This window comes from Equus caballus, chromosome 13 (genome assembly GCF_041296265.1).
Source record: "Equus caballus isolate H_3958 breed thoroughbred chromosome 13, TB-T2T, whole genome shotgun sequence".
Classification (NCBI taxonomy): Eukaryota; Metazoa; Chordata; class Mammalia; order Perissodactyla; family Equidae; genus Equus; species Equus caballus.
The window spans coordinates 52375867-52396927 of NC_091696.1; the positions used below are offsets into that span (position 1 = coordinate 52375867).

General features: G+C 61.8%; 3 protein-coding genes across 27 annotated transcripts in view; 2 read left to right on the forward strand and 1 right to left on the reverse strand.

Moving 5' to 3' along the window:
• Positions 1–71: 71 nt before the first annotated feature.
• On the forward strand, positions 72–1398 carry MRPS34 (mitochondrial ribosomal protein S34). The gene is made up of 3 exons (XM_023616647.2): positions 72–443; positions 586–628; positions 714–1398. The coding sequence occupies exons 1-3, from the start codon at positions 123–125 to the stop codon at positions 1004–1006; spliced, it is 657 nt and encodes a 218-aa protein (XP_023472415.1). The 5' UTR covers positions 72–122; the 3' UTR covers positions 1007–1398.
• Positions 1399–1626: 228 nt separating this feature from the next.
• Positions 1627–2946, forward strand: NME3 (NME/NM23 nucleoside diphosphate kinase 3). The gene is made up of 5 exons (XM_023616646.2): positions 1627–1783; positions 1860–1990; positions 2077–2178; positions 2247–2359; positions 2468–2946. Exons 1-5 carry the CDS (start codon positions 1738–1740, stop codon positions 2583–2585), a joined length of 510 nt encoding a protein of 169 aa, XP_023472414.1. The 5' UTR covers positions 1627–1737; the 3' UTR covers positions 2586–2946.
• Positions 2947–2978: 32 nt separating this feature from the next.
• MAPK8IP3 (mitogen-activated protein kinase 8 interacting protein 3) overlaps positions 2979–21061 on the reverse strand; it is a 53739-nt gene continuing 35656 nt past the window's right edge. For 6 of the 25 annotated variants that reach the window (XM_070232492.1, XM_070232490.1, XM_070232503.1 and 3 more), the window contains 22 exons: positions 14266–14350; positions 13820–13972; positions 12755–12836; positions 11154–11284; positions 10587–10643; positions 10315–10485; positions 9381–9507; positions 9012–9107; positions 8694–8852; positions 7948–8113; positions 7419–7601; positions 7145–7334; positions 6919–7038; positions 6760–6840; positions 6617–6684; positions 6344–6492; positions 5726–5897; positions 5533–5646; positions 5291–5329; positions 4926–5105; positions 4673–4819; positions 2979–4596 (listed from right to left, as the gene is read on the reverse strand). In XM_070232492.1, the coding sequence (XP_070088593.1) occupies positions 4475–4596; positions 4673–4819; positions 4926–5105; positions 5291–5329; positions 5533–5646; positions 5726–5897; positions 6344–6492; positions 6617–6684; positions 6760–6840; positions 6919–7038; positions 7145–7334; positions 7419–7601; positions 7948–8113; positions 8694–8852; positions 9012–9107; positions 9381–9507; positions 10315–10485; positions 10587–10643; positions 11154–11284; positions 12755–12836; positions 13820–13972; positions 14266–14350 (2792 nt within the window). In that variant the 3' untranslated portion in view covers positions 2979–4474. Of the gene's footprint in view, positions 4597–4672; positions 4820–4925; positions 5106–5290; positions 5330–5532; positions 5647–5725; positions 5898–6343; positions 6493–6616; positions 6685–6759; positions 6841–6918; positions 7039–7144; positions 7335–7418; positions 7602–7947; positions 8114–8693; positions 8853–9011; positions 9108–9380; positions 9508–10314; positions 10486–10586; positions 10644–11153; positions 11285–12754; positions 12837–13819; positions 13973–14265; positions 14351–15717; positions 15736–16624; positions 16637–21061 lie in introns of all 25 variants that reach the window. The other 19 variants (XM_023616633.2, XM_023616624.2, XM_023616632.2 and 16 more) reach the window with 9 other exon arrangements.

Consider the following 21061-nt stretch of genomic DNA (forward strand, 5'->3'; position numbering starts at 1 on the left):
GCCAGCCCGGCCTCTCCGCCGCTTCCGGTCGCGCCGGACGCCTTGTCGGGGACACCGGGCGCTTCCGGCGGCGGGCGGGGCTGGCGGCGGCTTCCGGCCGGAGCGCGGCGGCGGGCGCGGCCATGGCGCGGAAGAAGGTGCGGCCGCGGCTGATCGCCGAGCTGGCCCGGCGCGTGCGGGCCCTGCGCGAGCAGCGGGAGCGGCCGCGCGACTCGCAGCGCTACGCCCTGGACTACGAGACGCTGACGCGGCCGCCCTCGGGCCGCCGGCTGCCCGCGCGGGCCTGGAGCGACGCGCGCCGCGAGAGCCGCCTCCTGCAGCTGCTCGGCCGCCTGCCTCTCTTCGGCCTGGGCCGCCTGGTCACGCGCAAGTCCTGGCTGTGGCAGCACGACGAGCCGTGCTACTGGCGCCTCACGCGCGTGCGGCCCGACTACACGGCGCAGGTGCTGCCCCGTCTCCGCCCCGCGCCCCGCCCCGCGGGCGCCGCCACCTCCCCCGCGCGCGGCTCTGGGCTGGGGGTCTCCGGCCGCTGAGCTGGGGGCGAGCGAGCTCTCTGAGCTGATTCCCTCCCCACTTGCTTTGCAGAACTTGGACCACGGGAAGGCCTGGGGCATCCTGACCTTCAAGGGTAAGGCGTGGGAGACCAGGTGGGGGCTGCTGGCCACAGACCGTCCCGCGAGTGTGTGCGGTGAACCCCGGCCTTCTTTCCCCAGGAAGGACGGAGAGCGAGGCTCGGGAGATCGAGCAGGTCATGTACCACGACTGGCGGCTGGTGCCCAAGCACGAGGAGGCCGCCTTCACGGCTTTCACGCCGGTGCCCGAGGACACTCCGCGCTCTGTGCCCTACCCGCCCCTCCTCCGGGCCATGATCCTAGCAGAGCGACAGAAAAACGGGGACAGCAGCACCGAGGAGCCTATGCTGAATCTGGAGAGGGCAGGCATTGGTCCCTGGGACTACCCTGCGAAACAGAAGGCGAAGAGAAAGGCCAAGGGCACCCCCGTCTGAAGTGCCCGAACCGGGAGGCTGCCTGAAGGGTGTGAGCGGCAGGCACCCTTTTTGATGAAAGAAAATGTCTTTGGACGATGCCTACATCAGCTCCTCGGGAGCTTGGACCCGACCTCCCAGGGGCTTGTTCTGAGGCTCTGCGTTTTGGTGGAAAGGGGTCAGGCCAGACTCTGCATCTGGCCTCTGTCTCTGCTGACCCAACACTCAGTTCGGACCGAGGGGGCCACGCGGGAGGCGGCCGCTGGGGCAAAGCTGGAAGCAGCGGGGCCAGCAGGTGTGGAGGCCCCGCGCTGGCACCTGTCACTACCAGGCGGCCTCCCCTTCCGCATTACATCTTGCCTCTGCCAGGATCCAGGCAGAAGCTGTGAACGCGAATAAAAGCAAATGAAGTAGCCCTGGGTCGTAGTTTGTTTGAGTTGGGGGCTCGGGGACGTAGCACGTTCTCTGCAGGACTGTGGGGAGGGGAAGGCAGACTCTGGTGCAACTGGCCAGGTGGTGCGAGGTGGGCCGAGCAGGCGCCCTGTGGCTGGGGAGGCCTGAGCGGACCCCATGGCCACAGCGGGGCTGGGGTGGGCCTGGAGGACCGGTAGCGCCTCGCAGAGGAAGCGGCAGCGCCGGGCGTCCGGGGACCGAGGGGTCTGGCCGCGGCCCCTTTAAGCGCAGAGCCCGCCTCTCCCGGGCGCACCGCCCCGCCGAGCCCGCTGCGAGCCGCCGCCGCCGCCGCCGCCATCATGATCTGCCTGGTGCTGACCATCTTCGCCAACCTCTTCCCGGCGGGTGAGCGGCGCGGGCCGGGGCGGGCCGGGGATCAGGGGGCGGCCGGGCCTGACGCGCCGCCCCGCGGTCCCTGCAGCCTGCGGCGGCGTGCACGAGCGCACCTTCCTGGCCGTGAAGCCCGACGGCGTGCAGCGGCGGCTCGTGGGCGAGGTGGTGCGGCGCTTCGAGAGGAAGGGCTTCAAGCTGGTGGCGCTGAAGCTGGTGCAGGTGAGGGCGGGGCGGGCGGGGCGGGCGCGCGGGCGGGCGGGCGGCAGGGGTCCCAGGCGCACCCGGCCCGTCCCCTCCCTCCCCAGGCCTCCGAGGAGCTGCTGCGCGAGCACTACGCCGAGCTGCGCGAGCGCCCCTTCTACGGCCGCCTGCTCAAGTACATGGGCTCGGGGCCGGTGGTGGCCATGGTGAGTGCCGGCCACCTGGCGGGAGGGCGGGCAGTCCCGGCCCGCGCTGACCCCGCCCCCGCCCGCAGGTGTGGCAGGGGCTGGACGTCGTGCGCGCCTCGCGGGCGCTCATCGGCGCCACGGACCCGGCCGCCGCCCCTCCCGGCACCATCCGCGGGGATTTCTGCATCGAGGTCGGCAAGTAAGGCTGGCCCCCGGGACGTTCTTAGCCCGGTCCCGACATCCCCAGCTGCGCTGCGCGGGCCTTGCCCGAGCTCCGCCCGCGCTCACGCGCGCCCCTCCCGCGCAGGAACGTAATCCACGGCAGTGACTCGGTGGAGAGCGCCCGCCGCGAGATCGCGCTCTGGTTCCGCAGCGATGAGCTCCTGTGCTGGGAGGATAGCGCCGGGCACTGGCTGTATGAGTAGCCGGGCCTCGGGGGCCGGGCCTCCAGGGCAGATGTGCGCTCTCTGAAATAGGCTGTGAATGATTCAGCATCCTCCGGACCCCGGAGGCGGTGCACACATCCTCTTCCCCTGGGAGCTCAGAACACCCTTCCTGCGGTAGCAATCACAGCTCCCCTTCACGACCTCCAGGGGCGGGTGGGTGCACGCCCCACCAAGCCCTGGCATGTCACGGGCCTTTCTGCGGGGGAAGCGACTCAGGAGCCCAAGCCCGGGCTGCACTGTTAACAGCACGCCTGGAAATGCATGGTGGCACTGACCCAGCTTGTTTCAGCGTTTTTTTTTTTTTTTTTTTTTACAATAAATTCAAGAAAGCTCTTCTGTATACGGTGGTCTGGGCCCAGAGACACAGAGGGATGATGTTAAGACATTTATTACATACAGAGCAGATACGTGGGTTCGCTTGCAGGGCCCAAGCCTGAGGAGAATCATCACCCAGCCCCTTCCCCCAGCTGCACCCACCTGGCTAACCCCCAAGTCACTTCACGGCCCTGTGGGAACAGACAAGGGACCTGATGGACGTCACAGTGGAGAGTGGCAGGGCGGTGGGAAGAAGCCTGCAGCTGCACGTGGCTGCTGCGGTGTCCAGCTGGGCTTGTGGGATGGCTGCCCAAGATCTGTGCTTCTCTGGTGGGAGGAGGTGGGTGGGCAGCAGGGCCTGGGGCTGCCCTGATCAGTGCCTCTGGGAGCAGGAGTAAGGCCTGGGCAGGTGGCGGCGGTGGCAGTCCAGGGCGGCGCCCTCTGAGCAGGGGGCACACACACCCAGAGCCGGCTGGAGGCGGCTCCTGTCCTTAGCCCTTAGGGCCTCTGCACTGCAGCCTGTGCCAGCTGCCCTCAAGGGAGCAGGCCACACCTCTAGCCCTAGGCACTTAGTAGTGTGTCTTGGGAGCTGGGCTCCTTTGGAGACCTTGCAGGAGGCAGGCCATGGAGCACATCTTCCCTGTCACCCTGAGGCTGAGCCTGCATCCTAGGACTGACCCCAGGAGAGGCCAGAGGCCTCCCCTTCTTCCTGAGGCCTGGGCCTGCCCTGACAGCCTGAGAAATTCCACCCTAGGGGCTTCTGGGAGGGGCAGAACTCCAGGACCTGCTCCTGTAAGGTGGGTCTTCTGCCCAGGGACAGTGAGGGTGGGGTGGGGTGGGGTGGGGTGGGGGGGACGACTGGACAGACATGGGTCAGTGAAGGTCAGCGCGAGCCTGCCACAAGGAGGGTCATGGGGCTCGAGCGGGGTGAGGGCATCTGTCTCTGTCTTCTCGAGCAGCTGCCCCAGGGAGCCTGGTGACGTGCTTTCATGCCAGTTCCCGGGGTTGCAGGGAGCAGGGTGCGGGAGCCCAGGGAAGGCTAGCGGCTCGGCTGGCTCCCCTAAGGTCAGACCTCTACCCCCATGGGCAGCAGGCAAGTGTCTCGAGGGGGAAGACGGGTGGGGGTGAAGTCCCTGCTTCCTGCCCTGGGGGTCCTGGAGTGAGTGACAGGAGTGGGGACCAGGGTGGTGCTAGGAGCTGCCTGCAGGGCCTTCCCCCAGCCCGACACCCCCAGGATTCTGCCTCGCTCTGGCCTTGAAGTGTCCTGGGGACTACGTTGGGCTGGGTGCCGGCCAGGAGCTGCTGGGGAAAGGGTGTCCCGAGAGGCTCTGCCCCTCCCTGGTGAGAAGGCCACCCCGCGCCCCGGCCGCCCTCCCAGCCAGACCCGCTGCTGCCCCCTGCCAGCTCGCGGGGAGGTCTGGGCCGAAGGTGAAAGCTGCGGGTTGAGAGGTTAGAGGGGTGGACAGGCGCCTGGCTGCCTGCGGGGCGGCGGTGGGCGGTGGGCGGGCATATGTACACGTTGGCAACGGTGGGTGGGGGAGGCGGCAGCAGCCTCACTCGGGGGTGTAGGACACCTGCCACACGATGATGTGGCTGCGCTCGGCCTTCGACAGCATGGGCTTCACCTGGCTCACGTCCCCTGCACTCTCCTCCGTCTCGTCGTCCTCTCCATCGCCTGGAGAGACAGCGCAGCGGCGTGATGGGCAGCCCTGCCTGGGAACACCTGGGGTCCGCGGGTGGTGCCCACTCACCGATGCGGAAGTCGATGTAGCCCTCCCCGCCGCTCAGCACCAGCACGTTCCTCAGCTTCTGGCCCTCGGCCTCAGAGCCAGCGGCAGGCCCGGGGCTCTCCGACGGGCTGTCGAGCACGCTGCCGTTGAGAGTGGCCAACACGTTCCCTGTCATCGGGGCACAGGGACCTCAGCGGGGCACCCAGGGCCCCCACGCAGGCTCCTGAAGGGAGGCCACAGCTGCAGCCCCGCAGGCGGTGGGCCCCACCCTCACCTGGCACTGAGACAAAGAATTTGACGGCGTCTCGGTGCCCGTGGAAGCAGAGCTGGGCCTGGGCCATGGAGCAGTAGGGAATGAAGCTGCTGGCTGATTTGTCACTGCTGTCGTCGCCATACACGTGGATGACGCCCCCTGGGCGGGCCCCCTCCCCAGACGTGGGCGATGTCTTGTTGGCTGGAGAGAAAGGGGCGGGGAGAGGCTGAGCCCCTGACTGGGAGAACCGCACTTCCCGCGGGGGAGGGCGGCGGGGGGCAGGAGAGCACCCCCGGAGGGGCAAGGCCAGCCTCAGCCCTCAGGGTCTCTCTGGCCAGGCAGGGGCTTCCTTCTGAGAGCAGGAGGCGCAGGTGCTCTGAACTTACCTCGGAGCCCCAGGAGCTGGCCTCGGTGCAGGACCACAGCTGAGGGAGGCGGGCGGCAGAGCAGGGAAGAGACAGGAGAGAAGTGGTCACAGGAGGGGCGAGCTGAGGACGGCTGCGGCCAGGGCAGCCTGGTGTCCTCCTCAGTGTGGCCTGGCAGAGCACATCTGCCCCTGGGACTCTGACACTTGCCCCTTAGTGGCGGCCATGGCCATCTCTGCAGATGTCTGGGGGGGGTCACTCACTCTCGGTCAGCGGGATAGAGATGACGACTCCATTGCCGGTGCCCACCCACAGGCGGTTGCCCGCAATGAGCAGGGCTGTGATGCGCACGAAGGAGAAGCCCAGCTTGCCTGTGCCTGGGGGGCAGGGAGGTGGGGTCAGCGGGGCCAGGGTGGGGGCCACCCTACCCGCTCGCCCTGCCCGCGCAGGCCTCACCCAGCATCTTGCTGACGTAGGGCTCGATGTCCACGTCCTGCAGGTGCTGGTGGGTGTGGGCGTGGTAGAGCCGCAGCGTGGAGTCCAAGCGGATGGACACCCACACCCCATCGCCGATCCACGCCAGCTGCCGCACCTGGCTCTCCCGCCTTGGGTGGGCATCAAATGACTTCTGCGGGGTCACGGCAGCCCGTCAACAGGGGCGGGGCAGAGGGGGACGCCTGAACCTGCCACAGCCAAGGCTTCACCCCGACATCCACACAGTTCACTGCACCCCTCCTCTAGTGCCAGCTTTGCTCCTGTGGGTCCAGGCTCCTGGGAGGAGCCCCTGCCACTGACTGGCACCCTCACCCACAGCCAGGTGGCCAGAGGAGGCGTGTGGGGCCCACGTGGGTGTTGGTCTCATTTGTTTCAGGGCGAAGCAGTGGTGGGTTCCAGACAGACTGGCTCACAGCCCACCTGCCCTCTGCTGGCGCATGACCCTGGACAGATGAGTCACTTCCCTGAGTGTGTTTCCTTTGACCCCACAAAGCCCCCAACATCTATTGGAAGGTGGCTAGGAGCGATGTTGGCCAGCAGGGCCCCGTCCCTCCCGGAGCCCTGGCCGCCAGCACTCGCCTCGATCTGCATCGTCTTGGGCTGGATGACGTGCACCTTGTTCTTGTAGCCGCACCACACACGGTCGTACACGACAGCCATGCAGCGGATTGAGTGGTGGGGGTGGCCCAGGTCCATCAGGTGATAGTTGCTCAAGTCCCACTGGCCGTCTGCAGAGAGCCCACCAGCCTGCTCAGGCCTGGCCTGGCCCACCTCTGCTCACGGTGGAGGGTGGCCCACACCCTGCCAGCACTGTCAGATGCTGCCCAACCACCTGGTGCCACCAGGCCTCACCTTCACCTCGGTGGAAGATGGCCAGAGTCCCATCTGCCAGAGCCACCAGTACTCGTCCTTTCACGTGCCTGGAAAGGGAGGGAGGTGAGCCAGGTGTGGGCTGGGCCGCCCCTGATGCCCAGCCCGGGCTGGGGAGCACATACACCAGGCTCAGAACCGAGTCCTTCAGCTTGATGGAGTGCAGACACTTCTTCCAGTTGGCCACGGCGGAGTGCACGTAGAGCCTGCAGGAGGAGGCCGGCAGTGGGCAGAGGGCTCGCCCAGGGGACCTCCCTCACCCCTGCCCCCAGGGCCCCGTCTACCAGCCGTTCTGGGCTCCCAGCCACATGGTGGGTGCGGCACTGCTGCTGGCCCCCGCAGGGTCTCCGCTGGGCTCCGCCTCAGGTTGCACCCCACTCGCGTCGGTCTCCAGCCCATTCTCACTGTGGGAAGGATGGTGGCTCCAGGGCGGCCCGTGGAAGCCTGTCCCGACCCACCTCTGCCCGTCTCCCCTCCCCTTTGTCTCTGCCCCATCCTGAGAGCGCCCACCTGCCAGGCTGGGCACTGGGGGGCTGGGTCGGGGCCGGGTCTGTGAAGACGTGCTCCGTGAGGGGCCCAGGCCGCACTACAGCTGTGTCTGCCTCACTGGGCCCAGAGTCTGGCACCTCGGTGGCCTCCGTGGCCTCCTCCGTGGACTGAGATGGGTTGACCTTCCCATTGGCAACAGCAGCTACCTCCCCTGTGGACGGGAGGGCTGAGCTTGGCTGAGCAGGGGAGGCACGAGGGGGCAGAGAGAAGGTGGCCGCTTGGGCCCAGGACTCACCCTGGCCCTTGTCCAGCACTGGGGTGTCCCCTCGGGAGGAGCAGTTGCTGCGAGGCACGTTGCAGCGGGTGGCGCAGCCCACCAGGGTGATGCCGGCCAGCACACCGTCGGCACTGGAGTCCTCAGGGTTCATGTCGCTGTCCAGGAAGATCTCCCCTGGAGGATAGTCATTGTCGCTGGCCGCTGGGGGGAGAGTCACAGCTCTGTCACCCCATGCTGAGCAGCCCCTACTGTAAGACCACACCCAGAGCTCATGTGCAGGTGGGGGTGCAGGGGGAGGAGATGGGGGCCACCTGCTGATGCCATCCTATCTCCTTCTAATCCGGTGAGCGTTACATCAGGGTCTTCTCCTATGTTGCTAACAAGACTAAGCAGGATAAGACAGCGCCAGGGAGCTCCTCCCTGGACACGCCCCGCAGGCTGTGTGTCCGCAGCATGTCCAGAAGGCAGGTGCTGCTCTGCGGGCCTCCTTACATCCTAGTCATCCCCCTCTCCTGGGCGGCGGCTCGCACATGGGGCTGGCACTCACCGGGGATGCTGGAGATACACAGGACATGGGCGTTGCAGACGGTGAACTGGTCCACGACGGTGCCCGGCTGGTTGGCATCGATGATGACCACTTTGCTGGTGGTCAGGGTGCTGGTGAGGACCCACACTCGGCTGGAGGTGGCGTCCGTCTCAGACAGCTCCTTGGCCTGTTTCAGGGCACAGGCTACTCCAGCAGCAACACGGGGTCGGGGGGCCTCTCAGGGTCTCTCAGGATCTAGCTTAGCCCACAGCCTCAGGGGACATGGCTGAGCTCCCACGGCCAGGATGGTGGGAGCTCAGAATTGCACTCTGTATCTGGATGGCTGGCACACAGTCTCACTTCCACAGAGGAAAAGCCTGAACTGCAAGCAGGTAAGTCTCTGACCTCCAAAGCAAGCGGTGACATAAAACGAGGCCTTGGACACCCCCCAGGTGAGAAGCATTTTCCGCCACCCTCCTGTGCTCAGCCCATGGCCCTGCTCCTCTGCAGGTCAAGACATGTGCTCCTCACAAAAAGACAAGCACCCGAGGGACCTGGGCCCGGCCCTCCTGTCCGCTGGATCCGGCCCGGCCCCTTGGAGGCCCAGGAGGGGGGAACTAGACAGCAGCTCAGCCCCTGGCCTGCCATGGGGAGGGGAAGGGAGCCCCACATGAGCCCAGTCCCGTGGCACTGTCCCCAGCTGTCCTGTCTGTCACCCAACCCAGACTCTGGCGAGGGGCAGGCCCCAGCTGGCCTGTGGCTCTGACCTTTTTCTTCTCGGGAGACGTGTGGTTGCTCTTGGTATCTCCTTCTGCTTCCCGGTCGCAGGTAAGAGGGTCACGGCCAGGTGCGGGTTTGACTCCCTCCCCAGAGTCATCCTCACTGGGTTTCCAGCCACTCAGGTTGACCCCCGCGGCACACCACAACTGAGAGGACAGGGCCATGAGAGCCAGGAGCCTGCTCCGCTCTGCCAGCCCACCGAGGGCCTCCCCCAGCTTCCCAGACCTGCCTGGATGCAGCTTCTGGCTGAGACCTTTCCCTGCCTCGCCCTTCCCTGTGGCCCTGAGTCCTCAGGCTGGGCTCACCTTCATGGTCGGGTCCTTCTCCACCAGAGGGCGGCAGTACACGGGCACAGGCACGTTCTTCATCCGCGTGTCCTCCTGGCCCCCATTGGGACTCAGCTGCAACCACAAGGCAGAGGGGCTGTGGGCAGGAGGCCTGGGGCAGGGCAGGTGCGTGGGGCGGTTCAGCCACCCTCTCCTTTAGAATCAGGGCTGGGGCTGCGGGCCTGGGCAGGGAGCGGGATCTCTGCGGGGGGGCGGCGGGAACGCTGCTGGGGTCCCCAGGCAGCGCCCCATCTGCAGCGCCCAGGCCAGGCTGAGGGGGGTGGGCGCCAGTCTGGCCCCGCCCCGCGCCCCGCCCCGCCCCGCCCCCGCGGCCGCGCCGGGCAGCACCTGCTTGTACTTGGCCGGCAGGCTCCAGCCGCAGGCCTGCAGCCGCCCGTCGTCGTTGCGCACGTGCTCGCGCACCTGGCGGTACTGCTCGCGCTTCTGCTCCCGCCGGGCGGAGGACGTGCAGTCGCTGGGTGGGAGGAATGATAGGTGACTTCTGTCTGCAGTGACCCGCAGTCCCGCCCCACAGGGAGCGCGCCCGATGTCTCGGGAGCTCCCCGTCCTGGATCTGGACGTGGCTTCTGCCCATCGGGCACCCGTCTGACAAAGGGTGGCTCCCCAGCACTAGGTGTGGATGCCACGTCGGGCGCTGCCCTTGTCCAGGTGCCTGTTCTGCTGCTGCCGTCACCAAGGGCCAGCTGGCAGGGACCCTCAGTGCAGCCTCCCCTCCCCTGGGGCCCTTCTGGGGAAACTTCCACAGGCTTCTGACACAAGGCTCCAAAATCCCCACTTCTGCCCTGGAGCCAAATTCCTGGTTTTAAAACTGAGGAAAACACAAAATTCCAAAGAGAAACTTATTCCCCAGGAAGAAACTCAACCCTGCGGGAGTCCCTGCAGAGCAGAGGTGTGCCAGCCAGCCGGGGGTGGGCCTGGAGGCAGTGAGAGCCTCAGGGGCAGAGCCGGGATCACGGAGAGCTGGGCAGAGAAGGGACTGCTGGGGAGCGCAGCCTCTGCAGAGGGACAGCCAACGTCCCACTAGCGGGTGGGGGGGGCGCGGTGTGGGCATGGAAGGGTCATGACCCCTGATGCCTCGGCCAGCGACCTTCCCACCATGGACCCCGTCCCCCAGCACAGCCCCCAGAGCAGTGACGTGGAGGAGCGTCCTGCTGCAGAGCCTGGAGGGGAGGGGCCCTGGGACACACACCCCCTGTGCAGGGCGGGGGGGGGGGGGGGGGGGGGGCGCTGGGAGCGGGGCAGGAGGCTGCGGGACACTCACTCCTCAGGGAAGAACTCCAGGGGCCGGCTGCCGGCAGAGATCTGGCACATGGCATGGCTGCGGCGCTGGCTGAAGCCGGCCGTGGTGGGCGACTTGTAATGGATGTTCACCGAGGGGTAGGACCGCTTAGCAGGAGGGGGGCTGGAGGAGGAGCTGAAGAGGCGGCTGAAGCTGCCAGTGGAGGTACGAGAGGCTCGTAACAGCCCGAGGGGAGCCCTCCCTGTCTTCCCAAAGTGGCTGCTGCCCACACCCCCCAGGTGCCCCCAACTCACAACTGCCAGATGGTGGACTTCTTCTTCTCCTGGACAGATGGGTGCTCCCGGGATGCTCTACAGGGAAGGGGCGAGGGGAGTAGCCAGGCTCGGCCACCACCCAGCCTGACTCTGCCAGCTGGTTGACCACGACCGACTGCCCAGGCTGGCCCGCCTGCTGCCCAGTCTGACCACACCCACGTCCCAGCATGACTTGGCCCTGCCCAGTCTGATCCGGCCCCACTCGCCTCCCTTGCCCGAGACCCTCCCTGGGAATGGAGCTTCAGAGAAGGCCTCGTGGGCAGGTCACTCAGAACTTCCCGGAAGGGCCCCCGCACACAGGCCCCAACATGCCCCAGCCCCACTCTAGCCCAGTGGGCATCCCCCTTGCCAGGCTGGGGGTGCACTGGAGGCCCAGCTCTCCTGGCCCCCGCAGGCTCCTAGTACCCTCCAGTCCTCGCAGAAGAGCGGAACGTGGGGTGGAGACCAACCTCAAGTCCATTGCCAAGACCTTTCATAGCGACCACAGCTCAAAAATGAAGATGGGAGTGCATCTTTGGGACCCTGTGGGCAGCCTCGGGGACCCACCTGATCATCTCAGTCCACCGCACGGCCTCCTGCAGCTCCATCAACCGCTCCTTGTACTGGTTGCGCTCCATGAGCACGCGGGCCATCTCCACCCGCGTGAAGCGGCGGCGCTGTGCCATAGGGATCTTGTCCTGCAGGGGAGAGGTGCTGGTGTTCAGCCAGTGAGGGGCCGGCGAGCAGGTCAGGCCAGCGCCCCCGGAGGCCAGATCACGCCTGGCTTCCTCTTGGGCCAGCCTCCAGGTATGGGCAAATCAGGCGTGGATTTCCCACAGATCCTCAGGCAAACTTGATGGGGAAGGTGTGGCAGGGGGACAGGAGACATGGGAGGGGGAGGGCCCCGCCCCCGACAGGGCCACCTTCTCTCCAGAAGGTCACATGATACACTTGAGTACAACACGGTGATTTTCCTACTAGCCCCTGGACACCTCGGCAATCCCAAGTGCCTCTGGTCAACGTTAACAGCGATACTGTTCCAAGCTGGGATGCCAGGAAGAGAGGTTTTAGGGAAGGTCCAGCGAGCAGGACCTGGGGTCACTACGTCCGCCCAGCTGCACGCTGGAGGTTTTGGTGAATGTGCTTGGGGTCTGCCATTTGCAAGTTCTGTAGCAGGCCCAAGTCTACTCTGAGCAGCTCTGGCCTGGGCTGCCACAGGCCAGGGTGGGAGGCCCAGCGGGGAGCTGCCAGGTGGGGGAGCGGGTACCCAGAGCAGTGGGCGGGCTGGAGGGCTCCCTTGCCAGTGGGCCCCACCACACGGCACAGTTCACAGGTGCACATGCAGCCCCAGGCCCCACACAAGGAGGCCGAGTGCCACATGGGAGGGGCCCTGGGGAGCTCGACAATTCACCTGCAGCTGGGTTTCTCTCTAGAGTTTGAGGTGGAGGGATGTGGAGGTGAGGGGCTCCACAGGATGGGCAAAAGGTACAGCTACTGTTTCCCGAGTGCCTGCTGTGTGACCTGCATCCTGACACGTGCGTCACACAACCCCCAAAAAGACAGAGCTAATGATGGGTGACGTCAATGTCCAAAATTCACCCTGGGCTGCAGACCCGTGCCTGCCCTGTCCTTAGGGAAGGTGGCCAGGTCAGGGGCCCAGCTCTCCTCTGGACAGGAGGGGAAGGGGGCGGTGGTGGGAAGGACAAGGGCCCCACCCCACCCCCACAGCTGCTCCGGGAACAAGCAGTTAGGAAGCCCCAGGGAGTAGAGGGGCAGAGGGCTTTCCTCAGAACATTTCATGCACCTCAGGTGGTTGTGGGGGCAGATGAGGGCCTCAGAGTGCCTCAGGTACCCAGGCTGTTCTGTCTGGGGGACGTCAGTGACGGACACTGTTTCCCAGCCTTGCTCTGCAAGTTGGAGTGTGGGGGACAGTGGCTGGGCCACACAGGCGGGGAGACCCTGCATGGGACCGTGGAAACACATCCACGAGGACCTGGGCTGAGAGGGGCTGGTCTGACCTCACAGTCTTGGGGGCAGGTGATACTGCTGGGCACGATCGTCACATAGGAGGGTGAGGAGGGCCCAGAGACCCGGAATTAGCGCATCCCCGGGGAGCCCGCCCCGTGCTGCCCACCCCCCGTGCCCCACATGTTAATAGTGGAATATACCAATTCTGTACAGAGATAGCTGCTTACATCCTCCACCTCTTCTTTGGGTTCACGGCGGGCGACAATGGCCTCTGACTTCACTCTGCAGGATGAGGAAGAAAGCAGGACAAGGGTGAGGGCCCCTCTGGCCGCTGGCCCAGAGGCTGTGTCCATCTCTTGTCCAGGTTCAGGGCTCTCCCCTCAGGTTCTAGGCCCTGAGCATTCCTGCCAGTACCTTGGAATGGGTGGCCCCACACCCCTGCACACATGTGCCCTGAAGCCCAGACATGCGTCCTGGCTGCTCCAGCCAAGGAACAGGACCTCGGACTCAGGCAGTCAAGTGCTGATGGGAAGGGAGAACAAGCTGCACTCCCGCAGCTGGCTTCAGGCAAGCCCGAAGGCATCTGGCTGCACTCCCACAAACTCTGCACAAGTGCCACCTGCCTCGGGCCTCCTCTCACACCTCCCCTTACCACTCTGAGAGATAGAGAGAGAGAGAGAGAGGGTCAGGTGGGAAAAGAAAGGCCATGGGGAAGTACAGAGTGGTGCGGCAGAGACCCCAGAGCTTCTCAACAGGGCTGCATGGCAGAACCTTGGCCCAGCAGGGGCTGGGGAGCAGAGAGGAGCCAGAGGACCTCGCTTCTCCTGAATGACATAATGGTGTGAGAGCAGCAGGAAGGACACGCAAGACAGGACCCCTGTCCCTCGTCTGGGATTCCCACAAGGATGGTGGAGACGAGGGGGGCAGGGCAGGCGGGCAACACAGTAGCTGGGTCTGGGTAGTCAAATATGAGATGGCACTGAGCGAGGAGAGGGAGGCTGAGCAGTGAGCACATCATGTGAGCCATGTGGGTAGGAATGACCTCTGGGGCGCAGCTGGCCTGAGAGCAGACGCCAGGGTACCATGGAGAGGAGGGGACTGGGCGGGGCTTGACACCCCCCGCCCACCGACGGCCCCGCCCCTCTGGAGCCCCGCTCCCGCACTGGCGGCCCCGCCCCTCTGGAGCCCCACCCTCCGCACTGGTGGCCCCGCCCCTCTGGAGCCCTGCCCCTCCGGGAAGCCCCCGCCCCCCAGCCTCCACTCACCTCCTCAGCTCCTCCTCCAGGTCCTTGATGCGGCTCTCTAGCCTGAGCTTGGCTTGCCTCGCGGCTTCCAAGTCCCCCTTCAGCACCTCCTGCTCCCCAGAAAGCTGGTCCACCTTGGCGATGAGGTCGTTCTTCACCACGTTCAGCGCGTTTCTTTGAAAAGGTAGAAAGACATGACTCTGCGTGAACCGGTGTGTACACCATGTGATGGGGTCTCAAAGGGGTCTGCCCGCACTAGTGTATCTGAGAAGGCACATCCTGGTCCAGAATGGGGTGAAAGGCGGGGACTACGCCATCTTCTCCCCAGGACGGGTGAGTCCAGCTGTGTGGGTCCAGGCCCTCTCCAGGCTGCCCTCCAGGCTGGGCAGACACGGTTGCCACAGGGAGGGCCTGGCCCTGGTGGAGAGCTATCCCAGCATTGTGGCACTGGAGAAGAGCGTTCTTACTTGGTTTCTAGAAGCTGAGAGTTCTCCAGCAGCAGATTCCCCACTTCCTTGCCCATTCCTGAAACAAAAGGTATAGAGGTGTTACCTGTGGCCGTTCAAGCCAGAGGTGGATGCTACCACACCTGCCTCAGAGTAATAGACATCCCTGGGAGTTGGCCCACACCTGGGAGGGCTGATGCGGGAGTATAAGGACCAGAGGCCCAATCTGCAGGAGGACGGGCTGCAAAGGGAGGCCAAGTAGACCCTGGGGAGAGCCTCTGCTGGTCTTCAGGCCGCTCTCCACTCAGCAATGCAGTCAGGATGAACCTGCTGCATGGGCGCCCCGGGGGCTCCTGGAATGGCCTCCACGGGCACTGAGCAGATCTCCACTGCCTGGATGGACGCAGTAGCCCTGGGCTTCTATTCTGGCGCTCAGGGCTGGGTTCCTACAGCTCTCTATGGACATGAAGTCTGGATACCAGCAGGGCCTGGATGGTACCAGTCTGAGCTGACCTCACGGCATCTATGCAGCCACCTTGATCTCTGCCTCCACCCCAGCAGCACTCCTCTTCCCCAAGCCCTGTGGTTTCCAGGTCCGTCATGAAGCAGACCCCTTTCAGAGCTGCACCCCAGGAGAATGGAGGTTGGAGCTGCGGTGATGGGGACAGAGAAGACAGCACAGGACGAAGAGAGCCCCTGGCCAAGGAGATGGGATGGCTCCATGGCAGGCGCGGCCCTCCACCGGGGCTAGGAGCAGCACTGGTGGGACCTGGCCCGGGGTGGTGGGGTCAGCAAGAGGCAGAGGAAGGAGGGGAAGTGAGGAGAAGGACAGCGCTCCCTGGGGCCAGTGCCCACAGGGGCTGACGCAGCTGCTTCTCTGCAACCAGGCACCAAAGAGGACCCCACAGACTCAGCTCTCTGCAGGCATGTCCCCAAAACCCCATAAAACATGGACTCTAATCTTTTAGGACAGCCCCGAGGACCCAAGGTCTGTTCTTCCTCTTCACCTCCCTCCACAGTCTACACTGTGAGACAGGACACACGCACAGGCAATGTGCTCAGCTTAGGGTTCTGCCTGCTGCCTCCACTCTCACTCCTGGCCTCAAGCGTGGCCTGCCTCCCCCTCAGACTGAACGCAGCAGCCACCGGGCTCACCCCAGACAGGCTCAGGGGCTGCGCCCAGGGGCCGGGCCTGCCCTGAGCTTATGGGGGACTCTGAGAGGTCGGGCTGCCCCTCCTCAGCCCGTCAAAGGTCTGCGCTGAGGGGCTTCTGGGGAGTCAGGGTGCCAGCTCAGCATGCCTACTGCAGGCCCGCTCCCCCACCCCAGAAGCTAGGGACCCAGACAGCCCGCGGCCCCTGTTGACCCCACCATGCAGAACAAAGCAAACAGCTCATGAAGCATGAGAAGGTGTCGGGCAGACAGAGGAAGCCAGAAACGGGGAACAGAGACTGAGACAGGGCCTCGGCCTTACCAAAAAAATCATCGCGCACTATGGAGCCGTCCCAGTCCCACGGGAGACGGGCACCAGGGAGCAAGGAGCAGGAGAGAGGGGGAGAGAAAAGAAGCGCATTAAGCCTTGTGAACAGCAGGCGGGAAGTGTTTTAGGGCTCCGTCTCGCTGGGTTAGGGGTGGGCGCGGGAGCGGGTGGGCGGGCGGGGTGGGAGATGGGACGAGCCAGCTACTCCTTCCAGAAAGTTTATCCTTGGAGTTGCACAGGAAAGTGCCAGGCCATGAGCACCTGGGAGGTGAGGTGGGGGTCAGAGCGATGCAGCTGCCACCGCCCCAGTCCTGGGTTGGGAGGGGTGAGGGTCAAGGATGGGAGAAGTCTCTGCAAATGAGGGAGAGCTGTGCCCAGGGACTCGTGCGCCTCTGAGCACACCAGGGAGGCCGCCCTTGGATGGGTGGAGGGCCACTGCGAAGCCAGAAAGCAAGAGCTTGGTCCGTCTGCCATCGTGGGGAGAGGACCCCTGACTTCTGGGGTGCACCCAACAAAGGGGTGACGCTGCAGTACTGGGCCTGCAGTCCTTGTCCAGTTAACTGTCCTAGGCTTCTAACGGCTCCGTAGGACCTTAAGAAATGGCCCTGGGGATCCTCAGCCTTCGAGAAGACAGAGTCAGGGGCACAGCAGTTCTCCCTCAGATGTCAAGGTTGCCGTCAGGGGCTAGTGGAGCAAACCCACATAAGCTTCTGAGCAGCAGGAGGCTGGTGAGCAAAAGCATGTGTGCCTTAGTGCCGGGGACAGAGTCGGGAGGGGACAGCTGCACAGCCAGCAGTGACTGGACAGCAGCAGGGAGTGTCCCAAGGCTGGACGCCCCCCACTCCGTCTGGACGCTGCCGTGGGGAAGAGGGGGCCGCAAACAGACAGGAGAGATACACACCTGAGAACTCCCCTGGGGCCGTGTCCAGCGAAGCACAGAGAGACGGGGGAAAGGAAGTGACAAAGGTCAATTGATGACTGGAACCAACAGAATAAAGAAATTCTTATTAAAGAAAAAGCAACAATGGTCAGCCGTTTTCATGCTCCAAAGCATGACAGAATCCAGCAGACGCCCCCAGCCCAGGGGTGACAGATCCCCATGGGGGCAGAGCCCTGAAGGAAAAGGCAGGCCAGAATGGAAGAGCCCGCAGACCCCAGGGCCCAGAGCACCACGCTCCATGCCGGGGTGGGCATTTCGGATCCTTGCTCGCTTCTGCCAGGGATCTAAAGCCTGCTCGCCCTTGTTCCCATTACCCACCCATCAGGAGGACCAGCCCTCTGCAGACCGGATGGTTAAGGCCTGTAAAGATGAGCGTGCGTGGTTGCAGGTTTGCATGCGTGCATGTGTGTGGTTGCATGTGGGTGGGGTGGGTGGGGTGCCAGGGGCGTCCAGCCTCAAAGGTGCCCCCAGAGTGAGTGAGCTCTGAGTGAGCGGGGCACAGAGGTGGACCCAACCTTGCAGGGTCCCCTGGCCAGTTCAGGTCTTATGGGAAGGGCACAATCCCAGGGAAAGGGTGGCCAGAAGACAAGAGGGGAGCAAGGGCTCTACTGTGCGAGGGTTGGGGGAAGAGACACTGAGTCAGAATGCAGAGGCGGGGGCGGGGAGCACGGGGCTGGCACGTGCTGTTCTCTCATGGGTCCAAATCACTCTCTGCTACATAGCTGAAGATTTGATGAGGCAGTGCTGTTGTACTGGATCATTTCATGCAGAAAAAGTCACTCGACTTAAACAACAAAATACACAATTTGTTACAGGAATTCAAATATTAAGAAGTGTACTGGGCCAGCCCCGTGGCCGAGTGGTTAAGTTCGCCCGCTCCGCTTCGGCGGCCCAGGGTTTCCATGGTTCACATCCTGGGTGCAGACACGGCAGCACTCATCAGGCCATGCTGAGGCGGCGTCCCACATGCCACAACTAGAAGGACCCACAACTAAAATATACAACTAGGTACTGGGGGGATTTGGAGAGAAAAAGTAAAAAAAGAGAAAAAAAAAAAAGAAGATTGGCAACAGTTGTTAGCTCAGGAGCCAATTTAAAAAAAAAAAAGAAATGTGCCAACTCAGAAGTGGACATGCCCTCTCTCCTCTCTCCTCCCCAGGGCAGCCACTGATCACGTTTGATATTCTTCTTCTCAGAACTCTTTCTAGATAAACATCAGGTTTTTTGTTTTTTTTTTTTTTTTTTGAGGAAGGCTGGCCATGAGCTAACATCTGTGCCCATCTTCCTCTACTTTATATGTGGGACGCCTATCACGGCATGGCGTGCCAGGTGGTGCCATGTCCACACCCGGGATCCGAACCAGCGAACCGTGGGCCGCTGAAACGGAATGTGCGAACTTTACCACTGCGCCACCAGGCCGGCCCCATAAACATCAGCTTTTAAGAAACAAAATCATGACCACACTATCCATCCTCTTGGGCAACTTGCTTTGTTCCACCTAACACCATATCACGGGGCTCTTTCCACATCAAAGATCACAGCTGCCCTAAACGCTTTGTCCTATTTCTGGACAGGAATGTTCTATCATTTACTATGGCGCTCACCCCTTTAACAGATGTTTAGGGCATGTATGGTTTTGCAGGACCACCCAGGCCATTACAGTGCACAGCCTCATGTGTGTGCAGTGTGGCTCTGTATAAGAACTTGTGGCCCCGCTCGCTCTGAGTGTCCAGCTGCTGCCTGACATTGTCAGCAGCACTCCACTGGGCTGGCGGTCACGTCCCACCAGTGGGGCGCAATAGCACCCGCTTTGTTTTTGTCAATCTTTTGAGGACAAAAGTTATCTCTGTTTTCTCTTAATTTTCATTTCTGTATTATTCCTGAAGTTGAGCATCTTTTTCTGTATGTTTGTTGGTATCTTCTGTGAATTTCTTATTTTACTCTCTGTCCATTTGCTATTGCACTTGACTTCTTTTAACTTCAGTGATGGAGGTCATATGTACATACAGTCATGCGCTGCATAATGAGGTTTCAGTCAACAATAGACCACACATACAACGGTGGTCCCCAAGATCAGCACCATATAGTCTAGGTGTGTAGCAGGCTATACCGTCTAGATGTGTGTAAGTATACTCTATGATGTTGGTACGACGGCGAAATCACCTAGTGACACATTTCTCAGAACATATCTCCATTGATAAGTGATGCATGCTGTTTGTTAATTTTCACGTAGTCACACCTGTCAATATCTTCCTCTATGGTTATGGCCATGCAGAGAGGCCCAGATTATGACAATACCTTCCAATACTCTCTTCCAGTTCTAGGATCCTTGTATTTTTATGTTTAGATCTTTAATCTACCTAGAAATTACTTTTGTATATGGTGTGAGGTTGGGCCCAAGCTTCAAGTGGTGAGTCAACTAATTCAGTCTATATATTGAATAATCTGCCCATCGTGCAATGAATTGAAATGCTGCATTTATCGTATATGGATTCCCACATGGCTCCAGGTCTGTCCTCAGCTTTTCACACTGTGAACTCAGAGTCACTGGTTTATCACTGTCCCAGAGCTGCTGCTTCTGTCATTGCAGCTTTACAAAACACTCTGATAGCTGGAATGGCAATCCTACAACACTGTTCTTTCTCAAAAATTTCTGGGCTCTTCTCACACATTTACTCTTCCGGATGAACTTCAGAATCCATTCATAAAGTCCCAGAAAAAACCAAGTCTGTGGGTCTTTTCACTGGTACTGAATTTACATATGAACAGTGGGCTGACCTGTGAGGTCACCTGACAGCTTAGTCTTCAGATGCGGAACGTGTCCTATTCCTCTATTTACTCAGGCTTTTACACTCTTCAGTTATGTTTTCTAGTTCTCCTTACATAGGTTTGTCTGTTTCCCAAGGTTATTTCTAGACATTTTCTAGGTCTGGTTACCACGTGGGTGGGATCTGCTGCCGACGCCAGGGCAGCAGAGTAGAATGAGTCGGATCAGCCTGAGTGGAACTTCAGCTTCTAACTGGGTGATGCAGGGCAAGCTGCCAAGCTTCTCTGAGCTTCTTCCTCATTTGTGAAAGGGACACATAACCTCCCCAGCGCAGGCTTGCTGAGAAAGCCCCTGGGAGAGTACCCAGCACCTGCTAAGTCGTCAGTGTATTAATTCCCTTACTCCTCAATTATGTCAATTCTAAGACACGTAGTTTTCACACCTTCATGCTTCTGAAATTGTACGTGGGCCTTACAATCGACAGCATGTTATAGTTTAATTTGCAGCCATTTTTTTTCTTTCTGGGAGATTTCTAAAATAATGGTGTGTCTTATCATCAGTGGTGTTGCAGGTTCAATGAAGCATAATAATCTATGCCTATCCAGGTCCTTCTGCTTCCTCCTTTGCTAAGGGAATTCTCAGTCTAAATGCCGAGAGATGCACGAACACTCAAGGCAGGCATATAGAGCTTGGGGGATCCTGGCAGCAACCATGCTGGCCACCTTAAGAAGCATCCATCTCATCTCTTAGACAGAGCATGTGTTTCTGAAATTACAGGATCTTTTCACTGTGCAAACTCATAAAACCGGGACTGACAGAGCCACCCACCGCCCCAGTATTTTCCCCGCTTAGCAGCCACACAAGGAGCTTAGGGTCATGCGCTCACTCCTTCAACAGATGTCTTCAGAAATACGGTGATGGGGGACCAGGACTCCCGTCACTGACACTTACTCTAGCTGAGCCAGACTCTGGGGACGGGTCCCTGGCACCCAGCACATTCCTCCGTCCTGTGAGGCAGAGAGCAGGCTCCCCTGCTTCAACCCACAGATGGCAGCAGCACTTGACACCTACCAGACTCCTCAGGGCCGCCTGACTTTCACATGCCCTTTGTGCTTAAGGCTCTACAAAGGCACCAAAATGCCCATCACTCCCAAGAGCGAGGGCTCGTTCCAACCAGAACTAAGTGGTGCCCAGGATGGCACCAAGTATCGCAACGGGAGTACTGAGTGCACAGTGACTCACGCTCTATTCCCACAGGAGAAAAGGATTCCGATTTCCAGTTCCTCAGAACAAAGACCCATCAGAGGCACTGGTTAGGCCTCTTCATGAAACGATCCCGTCAGGCACCCCCTGTTCTAGTGAACTGACCCCAGGAGACTCATCAGAGATTGTTTCCCTTCCAGATCCCTGCTACATCTGACTGAGTCCGTCAACATGGTCCCCAGGTAAAACTCACTAACGTGCGCTTTCTAGTTCTCTGCTTTTCCCTCCCATCATTATTACTGAGATTCTGTGTGAAGGTGACATTCAGAGTGATGTAACCTGAACTAGGAGTCAATGATGACCACAGGAGGCCATGTGCTAGAGCATCCGATGGCCCCGAGGGCTCCAGACGGAAGGGAAGAGATGGT

Coding starts and splice junctions, on each gene's coding strand:
- MRPS34 (XM_023616647.2), top strand. CDS start 123: ATGGCGCGGAAGAAGGTGCGGCCGCGGCTGATCGCCGAGCTGGCCCGG. Junction 444..585: donor GGCCCGACTACACGGCGCAG/GTGCTGCCCCGT, acceptor CTTGCTTTGCAG/AACTTGGACCACGGGAAGGC. Junction 629..713: donor GGGCATCCTGACCTTCAAGG/GTAAGGCGTGGG, acceptor TTCTTTCCCCAG/GAAGGACGGAGAGCGAGGCT.
- NME3 (XM_023616646.2), top strand. CDS start 1,738: ATGATCTGCCTGGTGCTGACCATCTTCGCCAACCTCTTCCCGGCGG. Junction 1,784..1,859: donor CGCCAACCTCTTCCCGGCGG/GTGAGCGGCGCG, acceptor CGGTCCCTGCAG/CCTGCGGCGGCGTGCACGAG. Junction 2,360..2,467: donor TTCTGCATCGAGGTCGGCAA/GTAAGGCTGGCC, acceptor CCTCCCGCGCAG/GAACGTAATCCACGGCAGTG.